This window comes from Trichoplax adhaerens, genomic scaffold (assembly GCF_000150275.1).
Source record: "Trichoplax adhaerens TRIADscaffold_4 genomic scaffold, whole genome shotgun sequence".
NCBI classification, from domain to species: domain Eukaryota; kingdom Metazoa; phylum Placozoa; class Uniplacotomia; order Trichoplacea; family Trichoplacidae; genus Trichoplax; species Trichoplax adhaerens.
The window spans coordinates 2199437-2224194 of record NW_002060946.1 but is presented as its reverse complement, the minus strand read 5'-3'; the positions used below and the strand labels follow the sequence as shown (position 1 = coordinate 2224194).

Sequence of the window (24758 nt, the reverse complement as noted above, 5' to 3'; positions counted from 1 at the left end):
TTTATAGTATACTCCCGAAATAGATTATGTTTGTAGATTAGATCGTAAGATGGCATAATCCCTGGCAAGATGAACTGATTTAGGTGATAAAATAAAGTTTAGCAAGGAATTAAAGTCTTGGCCTATTGTTACCAGACTTTGAATTCATCATTTTTACAGCAACATTAGTAGTCTCTGCAAACGATAGGTATTGAGTAGTTCATGTTTGATCCTTTACCGCATTTAGTCCCTGATCATTGCAACATTATGGTACAGTCAATATATATTTGTAGTATTAAAGGATAATTAAACGACCCATAGCATTTCTGTGACCATAGTTGGTAAAAGTACTTTATAATTGTAAGCAGTGTTGCATGATCGCTATCTCGTGTACACTATTCTTGCCAGACTTTTTAACAACGGAATCACCACTGATGATGTTACAGTATCGCAGCACTTTTTAATACTTTTTTTAGATCTGGTATCATGACAGTTTTAATTTCATATTGTTAACATTCTTTCTTGTATCATGTATTACTAGTGCAAACTCCCGTCGCTTTGCTGAGTTAGTGTAGTAGCTGTATTATCAATGCTAAATACACTTACTCGTGGTTGGCAGTTACTTGAAAACCTTTCCAGCACACGTACACTAATTATTAAATTTTTAAAATGATTCAATAAAATATATCCAACATAATATATTGCAATTGTGTAGAACTAAGATACTAACGATAGTAAATTCTTCGTTATAGGAGAAATACGCACAACTCTATTCTATAGTAACATTTATTTCCAATTTTTAACGCATAAAATATCGACTTCATTTCAAACCAGATTCCCATAACCTACAACACTTGTAAAATATTCACTTTCGCCGAGGCTAAGCATTTCCACCTCAAAAGCAATTGATAATGTAGTCATCACATAGATCAGCTACAAAATGTTTAAGAAAATACTTCCTCTCCATCAAATGTAACATGATGGTTATATTATTTTTTATCGCTCAAAAGTAATTATTGTACATGAGCGCTCCGTCCTCCCAATTCAATCATGCCATAAAGATATTGACAAATCAATTAAAGTAAATAACTGTCATGAATAATAAGGAATCAAGGCAAGATCTAGTCCGCAGATCTAAAATATCGCGAGGTAAATATGACGACGTACTAGAATAAATATATGCACTCTTATCGCAGAATTTACTATAATCTATTTATTTCACTATATAGTCTCTTTTGAACTCAAGTAAGCTGTCATTACAAATTAATTTCGTCGTTAAATACAATATAGATCATTAAATATATACTTAATGATTATATATCCGCTCATGAGAGTGTAGTATGATAATAGGCTAAGTTCCTAGATAATTTATCGGACTAAATCATATATCAAACTACATCGTAAATACTATTACTTTAATGCGGCATTACAAGTATAAATCTTCTAAGTATGTAAATGCGGATCTAGTTTTAACCATATCTCACTTGCGATGATGCCGTAGTAAACTCGTAAACTTGGTCGTACAGATGATCTTCTATCCTGCGGTGGTCATCCGCTGCAAATATAAGCAAGTTTAATTAAACAGTTTCAGTTAATTTATATCTGACCGCTGTTACATTTTTATGTATTTGTTGATCGATTAAATATTCAGACTTTAATCGTAGAAATTGGCAAAATCCTGCCATAATCATAATAATATGCCACTTATGTCTTACAATAGCGTTGCTCACCTGGTTTTTTACGTAATTTGATATATGCAATGATAATTCCTGTTATTAAGATACATACTCCAATTACTCCTGCAATGGCTCCATAAGTGCCACCTGAAATTCCTCCTGGGGTCCCATTGCCTTGTATAATTAATACATAGAAATTGCAATAATCAAAAGATAAGATACACTCTAATGATTATAAGGACTAGGCACTAAAATTAAACTGTACGCAATCGTATAATTCGTACATAATGTGAATTACTGCATACGAGCTTAGCATATAAAACAATATAAGTTATAACGACTATGTTAGAAAACAAACCTTTAGTTCTAGCAAATCTGAATTGACTCTGGCTATCTCCTACGCTGTTCTCCGCGATAACCTTAAGCCTATAAGGCGTATTTCCAGGTAGCCCATCAAGTAAATGGTACAATCGAGATACCTTTGGTGTACTTCGGCAGTTTGGGCACGAACTATCTTCATCTTTGCCAGTTCGTATTTCGTATCGGATATAGTACATGATCAAGTCGTTTGTAGTACTGGTAGATGCTGACCACGAAATATTTAAATGATCATCACCTTCTATTATACCAATTATCTGAGGCTGTGATGGCAATCCCCCAGTAGTTGTAGATACAGTAGTACCTACTCGAGTGGTTGAAGTAAATGTTGTTGGGTTCTTAGATGTTGAAATAAATACTGTTTGAGTTGAAGTAGATGATGTTGGAGTAAATACTGTCGGGCTTTTCGAGATTGTAGAATCAACTACTGCTTGAGTTGTTGAAATAAATGATGTTGGGGTTAGTGTAGCTGGGGTAGATATGGTTGATATAGATGAAGCTGAAGTAAACATGGCTGAAGTAGATAATGTTGGAGTAAATATGTCTGAAGTAGATGGTATTGAAGTGAACATGGTTAAAGTAGATGATGTTTGAGTAAGCGTTGTTGAAATAAATGCTGATGTAATAGCTGTTTCATATCTTTCAGTAGTTTTTGTAGCAGATTGCAAAGAATTCGTTACGATGGTAGTCCTCATTGAGCTAGTCGTTTCAATTTTCGTGGACCTAACGGAAGTACTGGTAATTGTTGAATAAGCTGTGGAGATTATTTCTGTAATTTTTCCTGATTTGATCCAACGGTAGATAATATACAATAAAAATTAAATGCCAGTTTTTGAAATTGTAAGTTAAATCCTAAGAACTAATTTTTCAATTGCTATTCCATTATCAAGTAACTACCTGTGCTAATTTGCTCAGCTGTCGGTGTTACGGTGGATGTTAGCTGTGGATTAGATATTGTTCGTATAGGAGCAGTAGTACTTGATGTAATTACCTTTACTATAAATTCAGATTAAAAATTTACTTGTCTTAGCAATAGAATACTGATACTCAATTATTTCCCTGGCATGGTGTAAAATTGTCTAATTGCAATTACATTAAGCGAAAGCCATATAGAATACGGTTGTGCTTACGATATTCACATCGGCTACCAGTAAATTGGGCCATACAATTGCATTGAAATTGACTTGTTCCTAGCCTTATGCAAGTACCTCCATTTGCGCACTGACTCGGGTTAGCACACGGATGTAAATCTATAATCAAATTATAAATTATTTATTAGGACGTTTCGAAGCGCTATGTGAACATTGATTATAAAGTTTAGGTAAGGGAGGTAGCATATAAATGATCTGGTATAGCATACCAAACGGCATTCAAGATTATATTCGTTGATGAAAACAAGTGTAATATTAGATAAACAAATACTGGTACGTATCTGATTATTACCTCGGTCACAATTTGAACCATCCCAACCTTCATTGCAAACGCAATCATCCCCATTCACACAATATCCATTTTCTGATAATATTGTTAAATTATGGTATTAATTATTATTGAAAGAAGATATGAGACAAACAGGATGATACCAGATATCACTGTACTAAATTTAAAGTAGTTAAAGGCACCTATATCTGCTGTACGAATGACACTATTGAGTAGTTGAAATATTAACGTCGTATTCTTCTACGAATATATCAAAATTAAATTTGAGATACTTTTACAGCTGCATTAGATATTTTCCTTATTAATTACTGAAATTCAATAAAACATCAGTATGGCATTAAATGTAAAAGACAGGAACGTATTAATTCACCGGAACATCCACTTCTTTTCAAACAGGTATCACAGTTATTCCCAGTCCATCCTAGATAACAGCTAAAGAAATCAACCGAGTAAGAATGATTTCAATGGTAGTTTCGATTTAATTATGACTCGAAGCGAAAATAGTGCGTGGTTTCTGGTACGAAATATTATATTTCTTAGCGTATCGATAGCTATATGTTTGTTATTAGCATGCATACAGTAAGTAAGCATTGTAATATTGCGTCTAATTTACTATCATTCCACATACAGCAATAAATACTAAGCATTATTGTGATGATAACTGCCATATTGTTCTCGCATACTATTATAATCTTTAAGCTGTAATATAATCAGAATAGAATAAAATTCTTAATATCGTGTAGTCCATTACGAATTAGGCCAGTAATAAAGCGTGAGTTTAAAAATGGCAGGAGTCATAATTGTCTTCAGTAAAAGGTATTAAATTTCTTTAATCCTAAATTGTATCAGCATCTCTTCTCCTTAAATAAAGATTTTGCAACTTACATGCAACGATTAGGTTCCATGCAACGCCCATGTCGCTGACATTCTGTCGAGCAATTGGCTGCAATTGATAACGAAAACGATCATAGATTAAGCAAACGTATAAACAAAAGAATTACGCATTACCATTTGCACTACGTAATGGCTCATTTTAGAATACGGAAATAATCTCACCTATATTGCACAAAGAGCCATGCCAACCTGATATACATACACAATCATTTCCCTGTTGACAATTACCATTTACTAAACCGATATAGAACGAAAAAATGACTTTAAAACTAATTTGGGTTTAAGCATGGAATGCTTTATAACCGCTAACACTTTATTAGGGTATACTTTAACTGTAAATAAACTTGTTATCCTGACAGCCTCTATTTTATTTCTATAGCACCTTACCACAGTCAGTTCGCTTGAGACAAGTTTCACAGGTTGATCCTGTCCAACCGCTATTACAGCTATAACACAGAGATACATACATTTCAGAAATTAGTTCTACACTGATAAACGTGATATGTGTTTGTATCAAAGTTTAGTAACGGAAGTATATTTTATGGATATTCGTAAAATGGCTAAAATGATACTTCTTTATGAACTATATATAATAACAATCTTCTAGTCCAATGGCCTACTGTTATATTCCAATTAATTGTTAAACATTTACTTGGCTTTACTTTAGTAAACTGGAAAAAATTGTGAACTTAGCCTTGATTAATATACCTGCAAGTATTCGGAGAATTTTTGCAAGTCCCATGAATTGGACTACATCCAGTACTGCAAATTGCTGTATTTCATAAAATAACATTTAATGAGCAAATATTGAAAACTATAAGAATTTCCTCTATATCTCAATAGTACACTAAAAAATCTAAAACACAAAATGATACTAATTTGATTTTAATCTCTGATTAAATCAGAAATAAATTTTATTTCACTACAGATCATGAACGTTTAATCATTATCTCTATCCCTTTTCAATCGTTCGGTGAATGAAATACTTGTAGTGTAAGTTGTGATACCAATATTAATGAAGGATGAAAATGCTAACGTAACAGTATTTACAGTGCCCTATACCTATACTGTAAAAGTACAGGATTTTCTTAAATTATCAATCCTAATTTTCTGCCTTGATTATGGATGATTATCGAACATCACCATAGATCTGGACGTTAAAAATTTGACCTCAGCAATTTGCATTGATAAAGAACCAATTTAAGTAGTTTACTTCTTAATCTCTTTTGCCATGATTCTGGCTAAATAGTTAAAGGTATGTTAAGAATATAAGATTTAACAAGCTATGTGATGTGAGGATCAAAAATAATACTAAGAGCTTCAAAAACTAAGGGAATTTCTAAAATGAACAAATAAGATCCGAGAAATAAAACTCACAATGTATATATAATCAATAAATGCATCGATAATCCGTTCAGATTGGGACTAAAGCAGAATTTTTAACAAATTACAATACTGAGGGCACTATCCGTGTTGAAGCAGATATAATTGACGATTTAGTATTAATCATCTAATAGATAAAGCTGCAATGGGTATGCATAAGTAAATTTAATAGAATGATTCTACTGCAGTGTAATTAATTATAAACAAAAATGTCTTTAGATACTAAAATTTAATCACAAGTTATCTTAATGCTCGTTCATCGTTCTTATGTTATCAGCTAATGTCTTGTTAAAATATGCTAGCTTTTCATTTAAAATTAGTTATCGCCGAGACGATAAGCGAAAAATTCATTCTTTCGAACCGTTTAGGTCGCGTTAACTTAATTATGGATTTGATTCTAGCGACAAATATATTATAATTTTAAGTAAAGACGATGACGAACGTTATGATAATCTCAATTTTTTGGAAAAATAAAAATTAATAATCAGAAAAATAGATGCGATAAAATTGCTTTGGCATGCTACAATATTTGAATCGGTAGGAAAAATACTATAATTACCTTTATCACATTTGCTATCTTGCCAACCTTCAGTACATTCTATCTTTAAATCTACTGTTAATTCCGTCTTAGCAGTAGCTGTTCTTTCACCCAAAATAACGATTCCATTATTATTAGTTCCAGAATTAACATCCGACTCATATTTTAGGTTATCGACTAAGCTGTATTTCCCGTTATATTCATCATGTTCAACCACAATAGAGATTTGAAGCCTCTCATTCTATAGATAAGATCGACTATTTTAATATTTTATAACTAATTTTAATATGTTTGTAATATAGATCAGGGCCTGTACTAAGGTTAGTGAATTTGGTTATTAGTATAATTTAAGGTTCTTTGACTAAATCTATACCGGTAGAGGTGTTTGCAAGTTAACCAAGATAGGATTTTTAATACCAGGAGCTAAATCTTGGCCAGATGTAAATATTAATATATCACGTCCTTCCAATGTATTTGATCTCATTTGAAAATATCTAGACTTGCTAGAGACAGTTCCAATATCGATTTTAAAAATGTAGTCGCAGCCAGATAGTAATTCACATTTACTCCCGGTGTAAAGATGTTGATTAGGATTACGGTACTGAACCATCGTTAAGGTAATCTTGGCTTGATTCGCATATAAATTTGCCACCTTAGCCCGTGATAGTAAGGGAGATACAGATTAGAACAGCGTTACAGATTTGAAAAATTCGCTAGTTAGAATACCACCGTATATGCAATGAATTTTCTTCTCCTTAAAATTATAGTACTAACTAACTACATTCAAATTATAAAATGAGATTAAGATCGAATAAATTCTTAAATCATTAATGACATTTATTTATCTATTAATCGATATCGTCTTAATCCATTAATCAATTACAATAAATTAGTTCTATCTATACGCTAATCAACTTCAGTATTTCCCGGTGGATATAAATTGTTCAGCATTTATATTACGAATTTCGTGAATGCATGCACCAACCGATCATTGCTGTTATTTTTAACATCAGTCTAAAACCTATCCTAGTCGCTCCGTTCAAAATTTGAAGTCGTTACTAGAATCCTGTAAATGTGGTATTGGGGATATTTTCTACATACGCTGAAGACATTTATAATGGTTGATATAATGATAATTTATTTATTAATATCACTCTAAAATATTACAGTCAACGTTTAAAGTAAAATCTGTGTCAGTTCTGTATGGCTAAGACAGATATCAACATCTACAATGTACGGGTTCTACGAAAAAATGAATGTTTCGATATAATTTAAATCAAAGCTGCTCTTGTTTTTATGGCCATTTCAAAATGATTTTCCTTAAAAAGTGTTACTACACTATTAGTAGGGTACCAAAATGTTAAGATCAGCTACTACTATCACATTCATAAGCTATATAAGTATATGTATCGATATCACAATAATGTAGGTCATGCATATTTTAAATACTCAAGGGTTCAAGTAAAATATACGATAAATAATCGTTTTTTTTCAGCAACTTATGATTATTTTGCCTTCCTTTGATAGTGAAATAGACTAATACGGTAGTTATAATAGGCAAATAACAAACTAATTATTAGTATTCAGTATTTTTTTTATACTTCAGAAAAGAGCATTTACCAGTATACAGAGAAGTAAGAAAAATTATATAAATGATGGCACAATGGCAATGTACAGAAGGATTGGTGGTAACACGTAGAGAACTGACGCGTTCGAGGGTCTTCTTACTGTTTAACGCGTCAAGATTAGTAATTGAAATTGAAACTTCTTTCTGTATGTATCACAATAGATCTTTTTAACGAATTATCTTCAATTTTGATAATGGTAGTACATAATACTCCTAGGACATTATTATCTAATAGATTTCCAACAGAAATATAGAGGTTCATTTATAAGCTATCTCATGAGAAGGGATTGGAAAAAAATAAAAAATTAAATATTATGAGCCTGTTTCAGGCCCTTGTATTCACATAAAACTAAAGATGTCGATGGTACTTGCACTAATAAAAACTTTATTAAATTAAATTACTATCTTACCTGTATAAGTACAAGACAAAGAATAAATAAAAGCCTTGAAACCTGTTGAGTCATCATTGATTAAGGTGGTAATTATAATTAAGCAAATTGATCTTTTAATCTACAAATAATTTAATAACCAATTTCGGTTGTCTAAATAGGGATTGATTATGCCGACACTTCTTTCATATGATTTAGTCTGTTAGCCGTGCACACGTAGATTTTAGTAATTAACTGTTCCTTTCAGTCAGGAGGGAGAGAAGTGCAAATTCTTAGGGCCCGCCTCAAGTATTACCCAGCGCCTATCGAAAATCTCTTCAGCCTAGGAGGTGCCTGACGTCAGTTGGAGTACAGAGATCAAGATAGAATGAAACTATGAATTAAAATTTAATTTGTACTATAGCCCGAAAAGGATCTCGTTTGTAAATTAGACTGTAAGATTTTATCTTGTAAGTGCCCATCGGTTGAAAACTATTCCTTGTATTTACGCGAAGTTTAGGGAGAAATCAAAGTTCTTGCCTACGACATCGGCGAAAATTCATCACAAGTATAGACGTGTACTATACGAAAGTACCGTGTTGTATATTATTTTAAGGATTAAAAGATTACGTAACAAAATTTGTGTTCTATTTCATTATATGGTAGAATATAGAAAATAATTGTTAAGGGATCGTAGTCTTCATCTATCCAGGGACGTCTTAAAATCCCTGATCTAGCCACGATGATAAATGCAAAATCTAGCAAACTGGCTACTTCAGCTGATATAAATTGTGCAATACAAATTATATTACTGTACACTCATAGAAAGTACGTACTGTAGATATAGTATATAATTATAGTTCTAATTATATGCTACTTACTCTTACGCACATACTGTATATTTAGTATATCTCGAACACTAGATAATTTTAAACTGTTGCATACAATGCAAAATACGGGTATAATTTGATATAGAATTAATTGATACCCACGTTTAAATATTAATTTTTCTAATTCAAATCTTAGTATCACTCCTAGACGTATGTAACTGTATCTAAATTCGGTAGGAATTGAAAAATTTTTTTATGAATTTACTATAGCTTGCTGTACAATAAGTTGATATCAAGTAGTAAGCAATAGCTACTAAAAGCTGGTAGTAGAGTATCCATATACTGAAATATTCCCCTCACTGTCAATAAACAAGTGCGCGAAGTATCATGAGCTGTGGGTCTACTCGTTTTTACCAATGTGATAGTTACGTGGTATTTTACTTTTATAGAAGGTTCAATTCAAGGATTTAATATAACCGCATGACTGCGTTGTTGGTCTTTATTTCTCCTTTTACGAAAATAAATTCTATAATAGGCACAATACTGTCAATCTTTCGTTTGTAGACTGTTCATTATGCCTGCCTACGGCAGCTTTTATTCCGCGATGATAGTGTTTATATTATATGCTAGTTGTGCTATTTCCTTTAAACTAGACGGGTTTGTTTGCAAGATTTCCTTGTTCAAATCGCAAATCGGAAGAATTCTAGATAGTTGTATGGACGGTAATATAAAGCAGTAATCGTATTAATAAACCGTACTGTGATTCCATTAGAATGGATCACTTTACTGTAATTTTATGTGCATCATGTAGCCAGTTCCGAGTATATACAGTACAACATGCGTTGCCCAGAGGACAGTCAGCGGGTGGTTGTCATATTGTACTGTTTTTAGCACTGTCTTTCGGGCATGCAGCGTGCAGCTTTTGTCCGAAAAATAAAAAAAATTGTCGACTTCAAGTTAGCGTAATTAGTGATCTATGCAGTTTACATGTGTACTGTACACGATTTTAGAAATGGAGAACCCTATTTAATCTGCTGGCTTGTAAAACCGGCTATCGCTACTTGAGATTCCTTTTCCAATTTATACCGTGTATTGCTAAAAGAGCTAACCATAAACGTCGTTATATTTTGTTTTTGACTTTGTTTCTTTTTAAGCGCTCTAAAGCATAACTTTGTACTGTAATGAAGAAACTAATGCCGAGAGATTACTACCTGTGGTCTTTAAGGAGTTGCAAATTTTATTCATACTGGTAAATAGGCGTTGACTACAACGGTTGTTGTTGTTCTCGGTCGTGCTATACTATTGTGTCTAGTAGGCATCTAGTATAAATGGAATAATGTATACAGTATAGTATACTGTCTAACCGAAATAATCTGATTGCTAATTCTATTCTATGTATATAGAATAACTCAATACAACATACAATTATACAATATACATACGATTACAGTAAAATTGTGTGAAAAGTCATTGGCGAATTTGGTGGTATTTGACTTACGAATCGCAAATGACTTTCCATACGCCCTATACTGTCACGTATTGGTTAGTACTTCAGTATGGCAAATCGCCATGTAAAATACAGATTTCGTACCGTTGACTTTTGACGCTCAGTATTCACACTCTGGTCAAGTACTGTACAGTGTACAGTGTTTAAGATAGCTAGAAACTACTCGTTTATCAATTTTTGTAAACGTCTTTACTCTTCAGCTTTTTCTAGTGCTATGTTGTATGGCACAGTAAACCATAGTTAAACTACGTTGCTGCCTTTTCAGCTTTTTAATTTAAGGTGTTCAAGCTGTTATTTCTTTCTCTTAGAACTAACTGTAAAAAAAAAGGATCAAGTTGTACACTAAATGTACAGTACAATACTGACCACTTCAAGGAAATGACCCGGTTAAATACTACCTAAAACAGTACTGTACAGTACTGTACTCAGTCTGATGAATTCAGTACTTGTCACTGTACAGTCTGTACTGTACGATCTGCGACTATCGCAAATTCGCAACAGACTGTTAGTAAACAAATCAATCCTGTGCAGGTAAAGCATCATGCGCAAAACGCCATTTCCGCCTAAGTGAGTGAGAGTAAGGGAAGCTGTCAATGCCGAATCTCTTCTGAACTAGTGAATCGTATAACTCGTCCAGTATTTACGACACCCACGTGCACGTGGTATTTTACTACGATTACAGAACCGTCCACCACCGGCCTACTAAGTCTAGTACCGTAGTGCACGGTACATAGTAGTGTATGCTAGCGAACATTAAAGATTGTACAGTACTGTACTGTACTGTACTGTATACGTACAATTAACGAAACAATAGCCATTCAACGTGAAGCCGAGACGCTTCCGTACCGTACGGAGACGGTCGTACTATTTATAGTCCAATCTAATTCATTCTCTATTTTATTTTCGGCATAGTAACAATCTGTGGTTAATTAGTAAAATCGCAGAAACGACAACACTTTAATTTTTCATGAACTTTTCCTAAGGCGTTTTTTCTTCTTGGCCTTATTCCGCACTCTTTCAGATATCATTTCTGTTGAATTCCTTGTGGCTTGACTCAAGCAAGTTTGACAGATCGAGATACATTGATTGAAATTTATATCAAGGTAAAAAATATTTTAATTTATTTTGTTTTTATTTATTTCCCTATTGCTTTGTAGGGTAGCACATTTTAGGCCTACCTTTTTTATCAATGCGCGTATTAAAAAATTGACTGCTGTATACGGCGCCAAACGTCAAATTGGTTAATGTATCTGTTTCAGTAAATAGTGATACGCTTCAAGACATTTTTTTCTTGTCTTCTGTAGTGATAGTGGATTCACGGAATTAATTGCAGTATAAGCTAACTTTGATTTATCCTTTAACACATTTCATTGGATTTTTGAAGAAGGCTTATTTTATACTAAAACATAGTGAACTAAACATTTCTTTGCGTTTATTATTATTATTATAATTATTATTATTATTATTGTTGTAATTGTTATACCGCCGGCTTGCTTCAAACAGTGGCTAAGTGCAATACGGTACAAAGAGAACCCGCCAGCCAACAGTAGTCCAAGCACCGTATGATATAGTACAGTACTGTATACTACCCTAATACAGTAGTGGAGTTGAGGGTTAGAAGGGTGTAATTGTGCCATTCAGCGCAATTCTTCTTCTACTGGTATATTGATTTATCCCGCGTATAGTCTATTTTTACCTATACTATTTAGCTTTAGATGTTGAAAATTTTATGGCATAGAAAGATATTCTACTTTTTAGTTGTTTTTGAAAGCTGCAAATGTTGAAAGATGACCGGGCGATACATATTGTACGCGTACATGCAGCTATGGTGAAAGCAAATTGTTTACCGTTGCGTGCCAATAATCCAATATACACTTCATTGACTTGACCGATTATTCAGTTGGCCAAACACTAAAGACACAACGTACAGTATGTACAGATACTGTATTAAATCTAAAAAGATGAATTATGCTTGCAAAATAGAGGATTTAAATGTGTACTCTTTGGCAGCAACTATGTGACAGTGTCTAAAAGATTGAAGGGTATGGAGTATCAAGCACTTTTATTTTGGCCAAGCATGGAAAAAATTCTCACTTTCACAGTCATCAATTTCTCTATGTACAGTATGGTATAATGTGATTGATTATAGAGTATAGTACTCTAGCAGCTTTTTTTACAAAGAACTTCAAATTAACATACAGTACAGTATAATTAATGGCACGGTTGAGTCAAACCAGTTGCAGTTCACTTACTGTAAAGTAAAGTATGTACTGTGCTGTATTAGCCTGTATATATACTGTACATACACTGAGTATATGTGGTCATTGGGCACGCCTACTCACTGAGTCACGACCACATTGACAGTACCGTACACTGCGTACAGTAATTATGTCCTACCTAGCCCTACGTTATATGGTACTGCATGACCATAGTGTGGTCACTGGTAGGAAGTACGTTACGTAAGTATCCCGCGAAATTAGTAAACAAAGGATACGAACGGTATGTCGAGTATGTAAAACACGTATGTTGACAAAGTTCATTGAAAGATTAACGACTAGATGATCCCTGATATAAAACGCGCGCTTGCTGCTTATTGGATTAGCAAGACGAATTGAACAACGTTTCGTTGTTATCAGTGGAGTAAAATTCCTTCTTATCGACATGTTGAAATGTGGAGAACGTATATCAGCTTTAGAATTCTCATTATTATACTATTAAATGACTGTATGAAAATAAATAAAAAATAAATAATAACACACGATTGATTGCTGTAGTCGTCAGCTTTGGATTTGATGATTCCATATGTGGAAACCGCCCACACTGATTAATTTATTAGAAACATTGGATGGTAAATTTTATAACGATGACACATGTTGCGATTAGGGACAAAAAAAAGAGTCTGTTGATAGTGATTCAACAGGCCAAGTAACTATCATCGTGTGCGCGAATTGAATTTTTCGGCCTACGAATAGGGATATGAAATAGGTCGAACTACAGCACAGTATGATTTAGTCTATTGTCGTCATCACTTTCTAGTTAGGGTATGTGCAATACTGTATAAATGTGTCGCTGTGATTACCGCCTAAATTTTGACTCTATTTTTGCATTAGAAACTTGAAATTTTTAAAAAGCTCTCGTTCATAGACTGAGTCATAGACTACTAGAAATTACTAGTAATTTCTATAACTCAGTGTACTGTACGTACAATCTTAATTTAGAGGTGCCGTAATACTGTACTGTACTGTACTGTACAGTGTACAGTACGTATGGTGGCAGATCATGATGACACTCTATCCAGCTGATTTGCTGATATCAAGTGACTTATGACTTTTAAATTTTGAGGGACATTTGACTTCATGAAACTTGTTACACGCCCGCTGATACGTTTAGTTCCTTCGCGCCGATTGACTGATTAGACCTTGTACCAGAATAGACATTATCGTATCATATTTTCCTTATAGTACTCTTTCTATACGCTAAACGCAAGGATTTCCAACTCAACCACTGTTTATACTAAGAATTAATTATAAGATAACATCGAGTACTGTGACCTATCAGAAATCCATAAATTTTCTATTAGTAATCAATTTCATGTTACGAGTTGTGCGTACGTTTATGACGCCACAACTATAAATGACGGAATAACTACCGTAGAGTACAACAGTGATCAAATACTATGTAAACAAAAATTTAGAGGTTATTGACTTTGTTGCTTAAAATAACTGTATATAGTACAGTATCGTAACGATATTATTTACAGATCAAGAAATCAAAAAGGTGACAGCGCTTAAAAGAAAAACATCATTTCATCCTTAAGCTGCGGTCCTTAAAAACTATTATATAAATTGGCCATTGTCTGAAACTGATTGCGTTTTATTGCTAGGTAACCTAGAATATCATCTAGAATCGACTGATAAACTTTCATATTGGATTCCAAGACTGAGATAGTAATCAAACAATGAAGTTCCTTATCCTCCTATTGTCTACTCTGATATTAAGCTTGCCAGTTAAGGTAATTTGAAATAATAACTTTGAATGCTATTTCTACGTACAATACAAGATCCAATGTCTACGTCAATCGACGATAATTAAGTTAAATGAAAGATCGATACAATCATTCATTAATAGTTTTTGTTAACATGAGATTTAATAACCGCATTATTAAAGATTTCATATCTAATTCAATAACAGAAAGGCAAACGTTATTACATTAACGGAAATTATATAACCCATCGAAATTTTTTTATTCTGTGTGAACGTCTATTGTCTATATCGTCGTTCTATTTTTGAAAATCATGTTCCCTTTGTTCCCGATTGCATCACCTTTTAAATTTACTCTTAAAATTTCATTTATTTAAACCGCCGTAAAGTCTGCTGGCATATAATGAATTTAAGCTTTTTTTTATATATGTGCCGGCATTAATTTTGTCTAACCATTAATAGATTGAAATTTATCATCAAAGATGACTTTCTAAAGATTATTTTCCTCCCTTTTGTTCCCGATGGATTTTAGCATGTCTCCGCGCAGAGCCGAATGGAATTAGTGGTTAATTTTGTAAAATTTTCTAATCCGAATCAAGTTATTGCCCTTCAACGAACATGTCAACCCAAAGGAAATTGCACTTACATATTTGATGTGTGCTTAAGTACACAATTATACGACTTTTCATGTGTTGCTGGTACAAGAGTCCGAAAACCTATCGCCGGAGGTGAAGAAATTAATTTTTCACCGGACCAGCCGATTATGAAATTACAAAATGTCGATACTAAATCGGTAAGATGAATTAAATTAATTAGCTATTTTATAAAACTGTGGAAATTAGATAATAACTCACAGTTCCGCACTCCTGTGATTTATACTGTATAGTACTGATGACAGCGTGATACTCATTTCTTTTTACTCGAAACAATGCCAAATTGCTGTACATTGTTATACATAATCCAAGAAGCTATACATTTAGATTATAAAGAATTTTTACTTGCGGCTGCAAATAATGTCGGGCATTGGCAGTACGTGTGCCCTGAATGTAGTATACTATGTGCGATACTTCGGTGTCAGATTAACTATTGAAGCAGTTTGAATAGCGTAGAAAAAAAATGAAATTCAGTTTTTATTAAAATTCGCTTACTTTTCTCAGTCGACAAGATTAGCTCTGCGCCTAGATAGTAATAACATTTACAGTATCTAGCAAAGACTACGGTATATTGTATATTAACGACAAGAAATAAATGTAGAATAGAATAGTTTACTAAAGCTTTATTACAGGCCGAAAAATTAGTGCTCCCTGTTATTGATCATATTGTCATAAATAGAACTTATATTTTAAGATAAATATAAATCTGTGATGATCTAAAATTATATCTTAGTAATATATTAGTTGCTATGAATATCGGCCTGTTTACCATTTAAGAATTGAAAAATTAACTTATTGAATGGTATACGAATATACAGATAAATATAGGAGTTATTCGCAATTTATAAGCGTAGTACGTAATGTGAATGGCTTATATATCATTCAGCATGAATGCATAGTGCTGTATGTAGAATTCCACATTGTTTTATGCAATGTTGTAGTATTCCTTTTGCCAACCTAATTGGTGCAAATACATGTGCATTTGATGATCCTTTACACTTCAATATGATAATTATAATTATGCAAAGGAATACAGAATCTGTTAGCAATAGTATAGTATGTGTACTTTTATCGATTAACGACCTGGTAATTTCGTAAAGAAAGCATAAATTATCTGGTAAAAATCTCGCAGCGTTTTTGTGACCTATGCAATACTAGACGACAACATTAACTTCGAGTTATTTCTTGGCTAGGATTACTTCTTCCAACTAAGTGTCTACGCCGAACGCTTAAATACAGCATCATTGATCCGCATGTATCGATTTATTAGAATTGAAGGCGGCAAAAGGTATGATCTAACCGGACGGGGCCTGTTTGCTAGCTTGCGACTCACGATCGAGAATAGATGTGTACTGGGTTATCGGGGCAGTCGATGCGATCAAGGTACAATAGCCTCCTATAGATAAAAAATAAACAACTAATTAATAATTTATTCATTGTTAACCTCAGCTATCTTTAAAAATTTCTACATTCAATGCTTTGCGTTATTATACTTGTGAAATTTACAGTGCGCTACTTTCTTTGCTTGAGTATTCCTCAACGTAATATTTTTTATATTGTACTCTTATTGTAGTTCTTTAAGGCGCCAACGGCGTAAATCAGAAGTAATAACTTTATTAGAAAAACAGAAGGCGCATTTAGCTAGTATTTGCATACATTCTCTTATTTGTACATTAAAATATAACAAATTAGTATTATTGCTTACACAGAATGGCTGGAACTCAATTCAAAATTTTATTACAATTAACTAATATAAAAGATCGTAAATGTTACAAAAAAATTGGGCAAATTATGTACATTCGATATCATTGCTTTATATAGCAAAATGCATCACTGCGATTTACTATCTTGCTTTTAACACTGTTAACTGGTCTGTTTATCATTTTTTAAATTTATGAATGTTGATTCGTAATCTATTCAGTTTATGTAGATTCATAATTATTTATTTAATATCGTTACTATTCAGCTGTTTGTCGAACCGGATGCAAGCAAGGTACTTGCAGCCAACCTTACGAGTGCAGGTACGTTACAAATATCTTAATATCGTACATAAAAGCATACAAGGCCAAAGACTAACTATTAATCTGTAGTGATTCGAACAGTAGTAGCATTAAATTTTATAAATTTATTTAACCATGATGATATAGATGTCAAAGCGGATGGGCTGGTATTCTGTGCGATCGACTTGATAAAGGAAGATATTGCAGTATGTAATTGGATCTTCTCGATATCTGTATATGTGACTACATAAATCCTTCTATATTCACTGCATACTATTTTTACTATCATTTTTTAGGAAATGGTGCTATCACCGAACGAAATCCATGTTCTTGCTATCCAGGCTATACAGGCTTCTTCTGTGAAACTCGTAAGTATATCACCAGTTTGATGATTGCAATAAATTGTGTTGCATTATTATAATGATATAGTAAATAAAGTGTAATTACTACTAGCTATATGTGGTGTCTCGTGCAACGAAGCGCATGGAAACTGCTTTGGTAATCGTAGCAAGTGCAAGTAAGACATAGAATGATCAAAGCATTACCGTTAATGAGGAATAATTTTAAAATTTATGGCTTTTATCAAATACGATTGTAATAATCCGCTATTTATTTTACTCAGCTGCGATATCGGATGGACAGGAGAGTCATGTAATGAATGTAAAATATCCCCAGGCTGTTCTGGTATGCGTTAAATTATATTTATATTTTTTATTTAGCAGTTCGATTCATAATATACTTCATCTTTACAATTATATCAAACCAACTCTCAGTGTCTAACTTGACATAAATAACAACTAATACCTAATCTTTCAACCAAATCTACCACACTTGAATCTACAATAGAACACGGTTTTTGTAAATATGGCAGCGATTGCCATTGCATGCCAGGCTGGGGTGGCCCCAACTGTGATATTATTTTACCTTCACATTCTAAATTATTGCCATCAAATTACCGGAACGAAAAACTAATTTTAACTAACCAGAAGAAGCGTGTAACTCGTGAACTAACAACAAGTACTAATCACAATAATATTTAAGCTAAATTAACCTAACATAATAACATCATAAAGGGTATATCGTTTTAATTGGCCGTTTTTAATCCATTAGCAGTATTACCGTATGTATAGTAACGTTTATTTAAATAATCTTATTTAGATACCAATGTTAAGTTATCGGCGATTGAAACTACCTCTAAAACCGCTACTATTTGGTGGCAGTACAGTGGAAATTCGGCCAGTCCAGATTCAAACAGACAAACACTAATTCAGTATACTACAGAAGAAAACTTTCGCAATGCAAACATTGGTTCTGGTACTTGCGGAACATGTCAACTTACTGCTCCTTTGACTAGATCTCCTGTTGTAATTTTATCGTTGGAAGGCCATACTAAGTATGTGCTTCGAGTTCTGGTCATATTGAACAATAATGAGGAATCAATTCTGTACGGTGACTGGCAACATTTTACAACAAAAGGTAGCGCTTGCACTTTTTTATTAGTGTATCTAAACGGCTTTTCATAAGTATTCTAATTACATTATTTATAACATTTAATTTAATGATTGCTTAGCATAAAAGTACTAACGATTTTAGTGTGCCTTTAACATTTCATCAGTTGATAAATCAAATTAATATTTATACATTATTCTAAATTGAAGGTCATCCAGATTTACCTCTAGTCTCTGGAATGATAATCGAGAATAACAACGCCAAGATATCTTACGGAAATATCACTCATAATGGAGGATACGATTTCAGAGACTACTTCTTATATCTACAATTGACATTAGCAAGTGATCCAGAAAATTGTGGCCAAAATTGCAAAATTGTGAAACTTCCTGATTTGAAAGGAAATGTTTTAATTGAGAATTTAAAGGAGAATACTACTTATAGATATCGCTTTATAGCTGAAAACCCATTAGGGGAATCAAATAGTAAATGGCAAACATTTGCGACAAAAGGTATTATAGTTTAATTTTAATTTACTATTTACTCCACCACATACTTCAGTACGCATTACATTTGTACTTCTGTTTGTTTTTGTCATCAGGAAAACCAGATAAAGCTAGCATAAGTCAAATAGTGACTGCTCCTAATACTGCGACTATTTCCTGGAATCCTGTTACATTCAATGGTAATTATAAGCTACGTGAAGTAGAGTATAGATTAGAATATCAGAAATGGGATAGCAAAAGTCTTCCAAAAAATGTAGCTTGTGGGGATTGCCTACAAAGTGCTGTGAACCCTGCTGATCACTCACATATGATAGTGGGACTAAATACTAATACAACGTATAGCGTACGTTTAATTGCTATCAATAAAGCTGGATCAAGCTACTCTGAATGGCAATTAATGACAACAAAAGGTAATCGGATTATGAAATGTATGCATACTTCTATTTCACTGATATAGCAATTATGACTAAACCTGCGTAGACATGCAACTTACTCATCCATAATATTACATCTATACAAAAAGGAGTGCCCGAACGACCTCAGATTCGAAATTTTATTACTACTGTCAGGGTAGCGACAGTGTCATGGAGACCTATAACTAAAAATGGAGGGTACCCACTAAATGATGTAACATATTATGTAGAGTATCAAATTTACGTTAGAGGGACCAATATTGGCGCGGGAAATGTATGCAGAAGTTGTCAGTTTATTAGGACTTCAAACAATGAATTAATTTCTATTCCAAATTTACGACAAAATACAACATATATGGTCAGAATTGTTGCCGAAAATAAAGCTGGCAGGAGTTTTTCCGATTTTACTTATATGGCAACCAAAGGTAATAGTTTGATATGGCTTTACCGATTATATATTTTATTATTAATTAATATGCTTGTACACCTTATATCAATCATTTAATAGGTCTTCCTGGTAATCTGTTACCATTTGAAGTTAATCCTGGCGTTTTCACTGTTAACGTTACATGGAAGCCAGTTGCTTATACTGGAGGCTATGATAAGGCACTAATCACTTACGTTGTTGAATACGCTGAAAGGAATAGCTCTTCGGATACCTTGATAACGGGACCATGCAATGTCTGTTACAAGCGAACGATACCGCTTGATTCTCAAAACTACCACCTTACCTCTCTTAAAAGTAATACAGCTTATATCTTACGGCTTACTGCAACAAACGCAGTAGGAACAGTATATGGTCAATGGAGCGAAACTATTACAAAGGGTTAGTGTTGCTTACAGAATTTTTTAATCTAATGTAAACGTTGGCGAATGGTTCTCATTGACTGAAAATCACTGTTCTTTCATTCTCAAATAGATGACGCTTACTCCGCGGCCTTTAATAGTAGTGGTCAAGGATATGTAAAGATTAGGCACACTCCACAACGCATTGAAAGTACATACATTGTAAGCTTGAGATTTAAACCTGCTGGAACAACAGTAAAGGATGGCTTGATATTTTTTCTAAATAATGGTTACGAAGAGATCATAGAACAAACGTCGTTACTTTTATATCTACATGAAAAAAAGTTAGAGGCACTATTCCTACAACGGGAAGGTAGCCTCCGGGTGAAATCGAGCGTTGATGTAGAACCTGAAAATTGGTATCATGGTAAGGATCTTTATTATCATTCTTATTTGTGTAATAAAATTACGATTTTGTTAATTAAAATCAAATTTTACTACTACTTTACATAGCAACGGCAAATGTATCGCGGGAGACCTTGACGGTAACTGTAAATGGACGAACTCAATCTGCAAATCTTGGTCGAACATTAACATTTAATGAATTTTTCAACTATGCACCTTATATTGGTGGCGTTTTTGATTATACCTTCCTTCCTGTCAGTGCATCTATAAAAGTAGTACGAGGTTTTCATGGATGTATTAAAAGGGTATCCGTCAATTCCGTTAAACAAGATATGGAAAATCCGGCGCAACAGTTATATTCTTGGCGGTGTGCACCGTAATTGTTATCTTTACGCTCTTATGATGACAGCGATAATTTGATTGTTTTATAATTTTAAGAAATTGACTCTTAAATACTGCGCAATATTCAAAAACATGGAAAGCTAATTATATTGTGTTAATATGAATTATAAAGACTCTTGTAATAATTTTAAATCTATGAAAAGTTATAGAAAAACTGGTGCCATACAGAATTAATATGAGAGACCGTTTATATTTTTGTTGCAGGAAATGGGCATATATATAGCATTCTAATTTATGAAATTGATTGAATAGCAATTAAATACATTTAAAATTATTTATTTATATATCACTACTTCGGTTGGCGGTTATTTGAATTATTCAGTCGAGTGCCGTCTTTATGTGATGTAATTAGCCATAGTTATTTAACAGCTCTTTTGACTAATTTTGTTCATAAATTTTCCCGTATTAGTGATTATGGAATATTCTACTACGTAGGCCTTAGCGTGAATGTAGTAATTAAGGTATGAAATATAACCATGTTATAATTTACGTTGATTACGACTTATGTACGTGTACTATAAATAACATTCTTAATTTTGGCAATGGAAATGCTGTAGAAACTTAATTGTATAAAAATGCAAATTATCACCTATTATGAATTATATAGCTACAGTAACAATTTAATTATATAAGATTGTAATCTACAGTATTGTGATTTGCACTGTTATTCGTATTATTTTCTTCCCAAAAGGATTGTTCTACAGTGTTCAAAATTTTGACGAATAAAAATTTTATCTGGTGAAAACGAGTTAGAATGTAGAAAATTACTATGTACAGAGTTAAAAATTTTGACTAACACATTAAAATTTACTATTAATTATAAAAATTGGTAATGCAATGGTAGTTACATCTCAGTCGATTTTCGAAAAGTAGAAATACTTCAGGATTGATTTACACGAAAATAACTTAGCAGCTATCATAAATTTTCTATCATAAATTCGAATATTTATTTAATACACAGTTTTTAATTCTAGCTAGACCCAGTTACAAATGATTTCTTGAAATACTGTAAGCCTAATTATTAATTACTGCCGACGTATATTACTTCTTGATGAATCCAAACCAATGTAGTAAGGTAGATTTATAGTTCATCCCAAGGTATAACAGCATCCTCCATTAAGAATGTTTTAACTAATCTTTCAATTTTAGCTGGAAACTGATATTGTAATGCATGTCTACCATCACTAATTAGGTGTAATCGTGAACCCTTAATGTGATCACGTAAGTATTGAGCGTGAAAAGCTGGTACCAAATAGTCATGTTTACCATGTAAGATAATTGTTGGACATTTAATCATAGTTAACTCAGATTGACACAAGTTATTATCGCGATTAAATAATTGAAAAAATGTATTCAAGTAGGACGACCAAATCGTTTGAGCGGTTTCTTTATTGCCATGAACTTTTATAAAATCGCGTAAAATAAACGGATTAAATTTAGTTATATCTTGCATATTCCTATATCTATTTTGATCCTCTTCTGAAATAAAAGCACGGCAGCCTAAAAGGATTAATTTTTTAACATTATCAGGATAGTTAGCAGCCAAAAGCATCGCAGATACACCACCATCACACCAACCTAAAACGGAATATCGCTTATAACCTAATTGTTGCATGATATTAGCACAATCATCAGCATCTCGTTCATAGAAATCGACAGAATACTCTCTATTGGGAGGCTTTGACTGACCACAACCACGAACATGAAATGTAACTACTAAAACACCTTGCGGTACATTTTTTACTAAGTGGATCATATCCATTTCCCCGACACCTAAATTCCCAGGAAGGATGACCAAAATTTCGCTTCCTTCTCCCCAAGTGGAATAGTATAACTTTTGGCCATCAACAATTAGAAAGCCCTGGGAAGTTGGACCTTTAACCTGTAACTATAGTAGACAGAACAAAGTAAAAAATAACTCGTTATTTGATGGTAATTGCGTAAAAGAAACACTTTTTATTAGAAGAATAAATCCGTTGTATAAGAATACTGAATGACAGCATAACAAATATGAAATTATGCGTAATTATCAGGTTAAAGTGATATTACTCTGTAAGACGAGAGATTAATTTAATTGAGGCTATTTGTTCATTTCTGATTTACAATATTAATGCTGATCAGCTGATATGAGTTGGTAGAATAGCCTGTAAAGTGCAAAAAAAAAAATTTTCCCGCAGTATATACAGTGAAATTCAACGTCAGTAGACCTGACTGATATTGCTAGCACTCCATAATATTATATGCAATATCAATGTCTAATTATTTAATATCAAAGTATAATTATCGAACATTTCTAATTTTGCCCATTAAGCATAATTTGTTATAGCATTCGATTGTATTATAATTATCGATGATCAGCTGTTGGCATCGGAATACTATGTTGCTACGGTCCTATTTCATATTGCCAATCGTCATGACTTCTAGTCATAGTAGATCGACTGTACTATAAGTGTTATCCGATCTACAATCAAACAAGATTATTTAACAGTAAATTTAAAGATCCAATTTACTTTATGCAGCATAACTATGGCAACCTAATTAATGTGGCAGTAATAGGAGTCTATTCACTGAATCATTAAGGGGATAAAACATCGGCTCTACTGTAGGGATTAGCACTTGTTTGCAGTCCCTATCTCCAGTAGCATGGTAGCACAATCAAAGTGATGCTTATTGCTGTAAGTATTCTTTCTTAATCATCCTTATACTGTATTAAATGCATTCGATTTAGAAATATATCCTTCACGTTGAGCTAAAAGTACCGTATCCTGCCGTAGCCCATAACAGTAATCTTTACGCTGAACTACTGTAAACATATCGTACCTCGTCTTAGGCCATAACAAATATCTTTACATAGGTATAAAGTACATGTAACATAATTGAAAAGAAAGCCTCATTTATCCTACTGTATTTCTTTTTGGATGTCCCTAAATGGTAATATGCAGTAGAAATGGCTCGCTAATTGGTTCCTATTTAACACTATGCCACTGTATGCTAGCATCCAATGATATCTCGCTGATCCTCTCTCATTTATAAAACCTTGATTGGCTCGAATAATCATGAAAGTCTTATTCAATTAACTGATCATAGTTATCTTACAGAGGAATCTTTTTGTACTTCCGTGTTCCAATCTCTTTTGATTAAAGTTAACATTGTTTCTTTATCCATGGCCATTTTGCTCGATGTTGATAGTCTGCATAATAAATGTACATGGTTAGAGCAATAAAGAAATAATGTCATCATTGATGATGATGATATTATGTACAAGATGCTAACATGAATAACAAACTCTGTATCGATATCACCTCATCGAGCAAGACTAACCTACACAAAAATGGGTCATTGCTTAAGAGTGGTGTTTGACTTTGTAAATTAGATTGCAAAATAAAGATAGGTGATAACACGTCTTCAGGTCTTGTTTATTTGTTTTTAATGAATTAGTGAATGTTTAGCTGTCATTGGTTCGCTTTCACTCCATTAATATGCGCACAAATTCATAGATAACTCGAGCAACATGATAGCAATCTCATGCTAAAAGTCTCTCAT

The 24758-nt window shown here is 33.0% G+C and overlaps 3 protein-coding genes across 3 annotated transcripts; 1 reads left to right on the top strand and 2 right to left on the bottom strand.

The window, feature by feature from the left end:
* Window positions 1-804: 804 nt before the first annotated feature.
* On the bottom strand, window positions 805-6898 carry TRIADDRAFT_55383 (uncharacterized protein; the record flags this gene model as incomplete). The annotated part of the gene is made up of 11 exons (XM_002111367.1): window positions 805-912; window positions 1587-1657; window positions 1710-1829; window positions 2014-2577; window positions 2931-3029; window positions 3164-3283; window positions 4359-4416; window positions 4750-4813; window positions 5076-5139; window positions 6310-6529; window positions 6662-6898. The coding sequence occupies 11 exons, from the start codon at window positions 6896-6898 to the stop codon at window positions 805-807; spliced, it is 1725 nt and encodes a 574-aa protein (XP_002111403.1).
* Window positions 6899-15154: 8256 nt separating this feature from the next.
* TRIADDRAFT_55382 (uncharacterized protein) lies at window positions 15155-21193 on the top strand (the record flags this gene model as incomplete). Its single annotated transcript, XM_002111863.1, has 15 exons — window positions 15155-15394; window positions 16448-16542; window positions 16828-16858; window positions 17221-17275; window positions 17402-17460; window positions 17551-17622; window positions 17708-17771; window positions 18101-18271; window positions 18413-18730; window positions 18913-19215; window positions 19305-19619; window positions 19733-20047; window positions 20131-20448; window positions 20542-20835; window positions 20922-21193. The coding sequence occupies 15 exons, from the start codon at window positions 15155-15157 to the stop codon at window positions 21191-21193; spliced, it is 2922 nt and encodes a 973-aa protein (XP_002111899.1).
* A 1103-nt stretch (window positions 21194-22296) lies between these two features.
* Window positions 22297-24386, bottom strand: TRIADDRAFT_55381 (uncharacterized protein; the record flags this gene model as incomplete). The annotated part of the gene is made up of 2 exons (XM_002111366.1): window positions 22297-23103; window positions 24312-24386. The coding sequence occupies 2 exons, from the start codon at window positions 24384-24386 to the stop codon at window positions 22297-22299; spliced, it is 882 nt and encodes a 293-aa protein (XP_002111402.1).
* Between the last annotated feature and the right edge of the window lie 372 nt (window positions 24387-24758).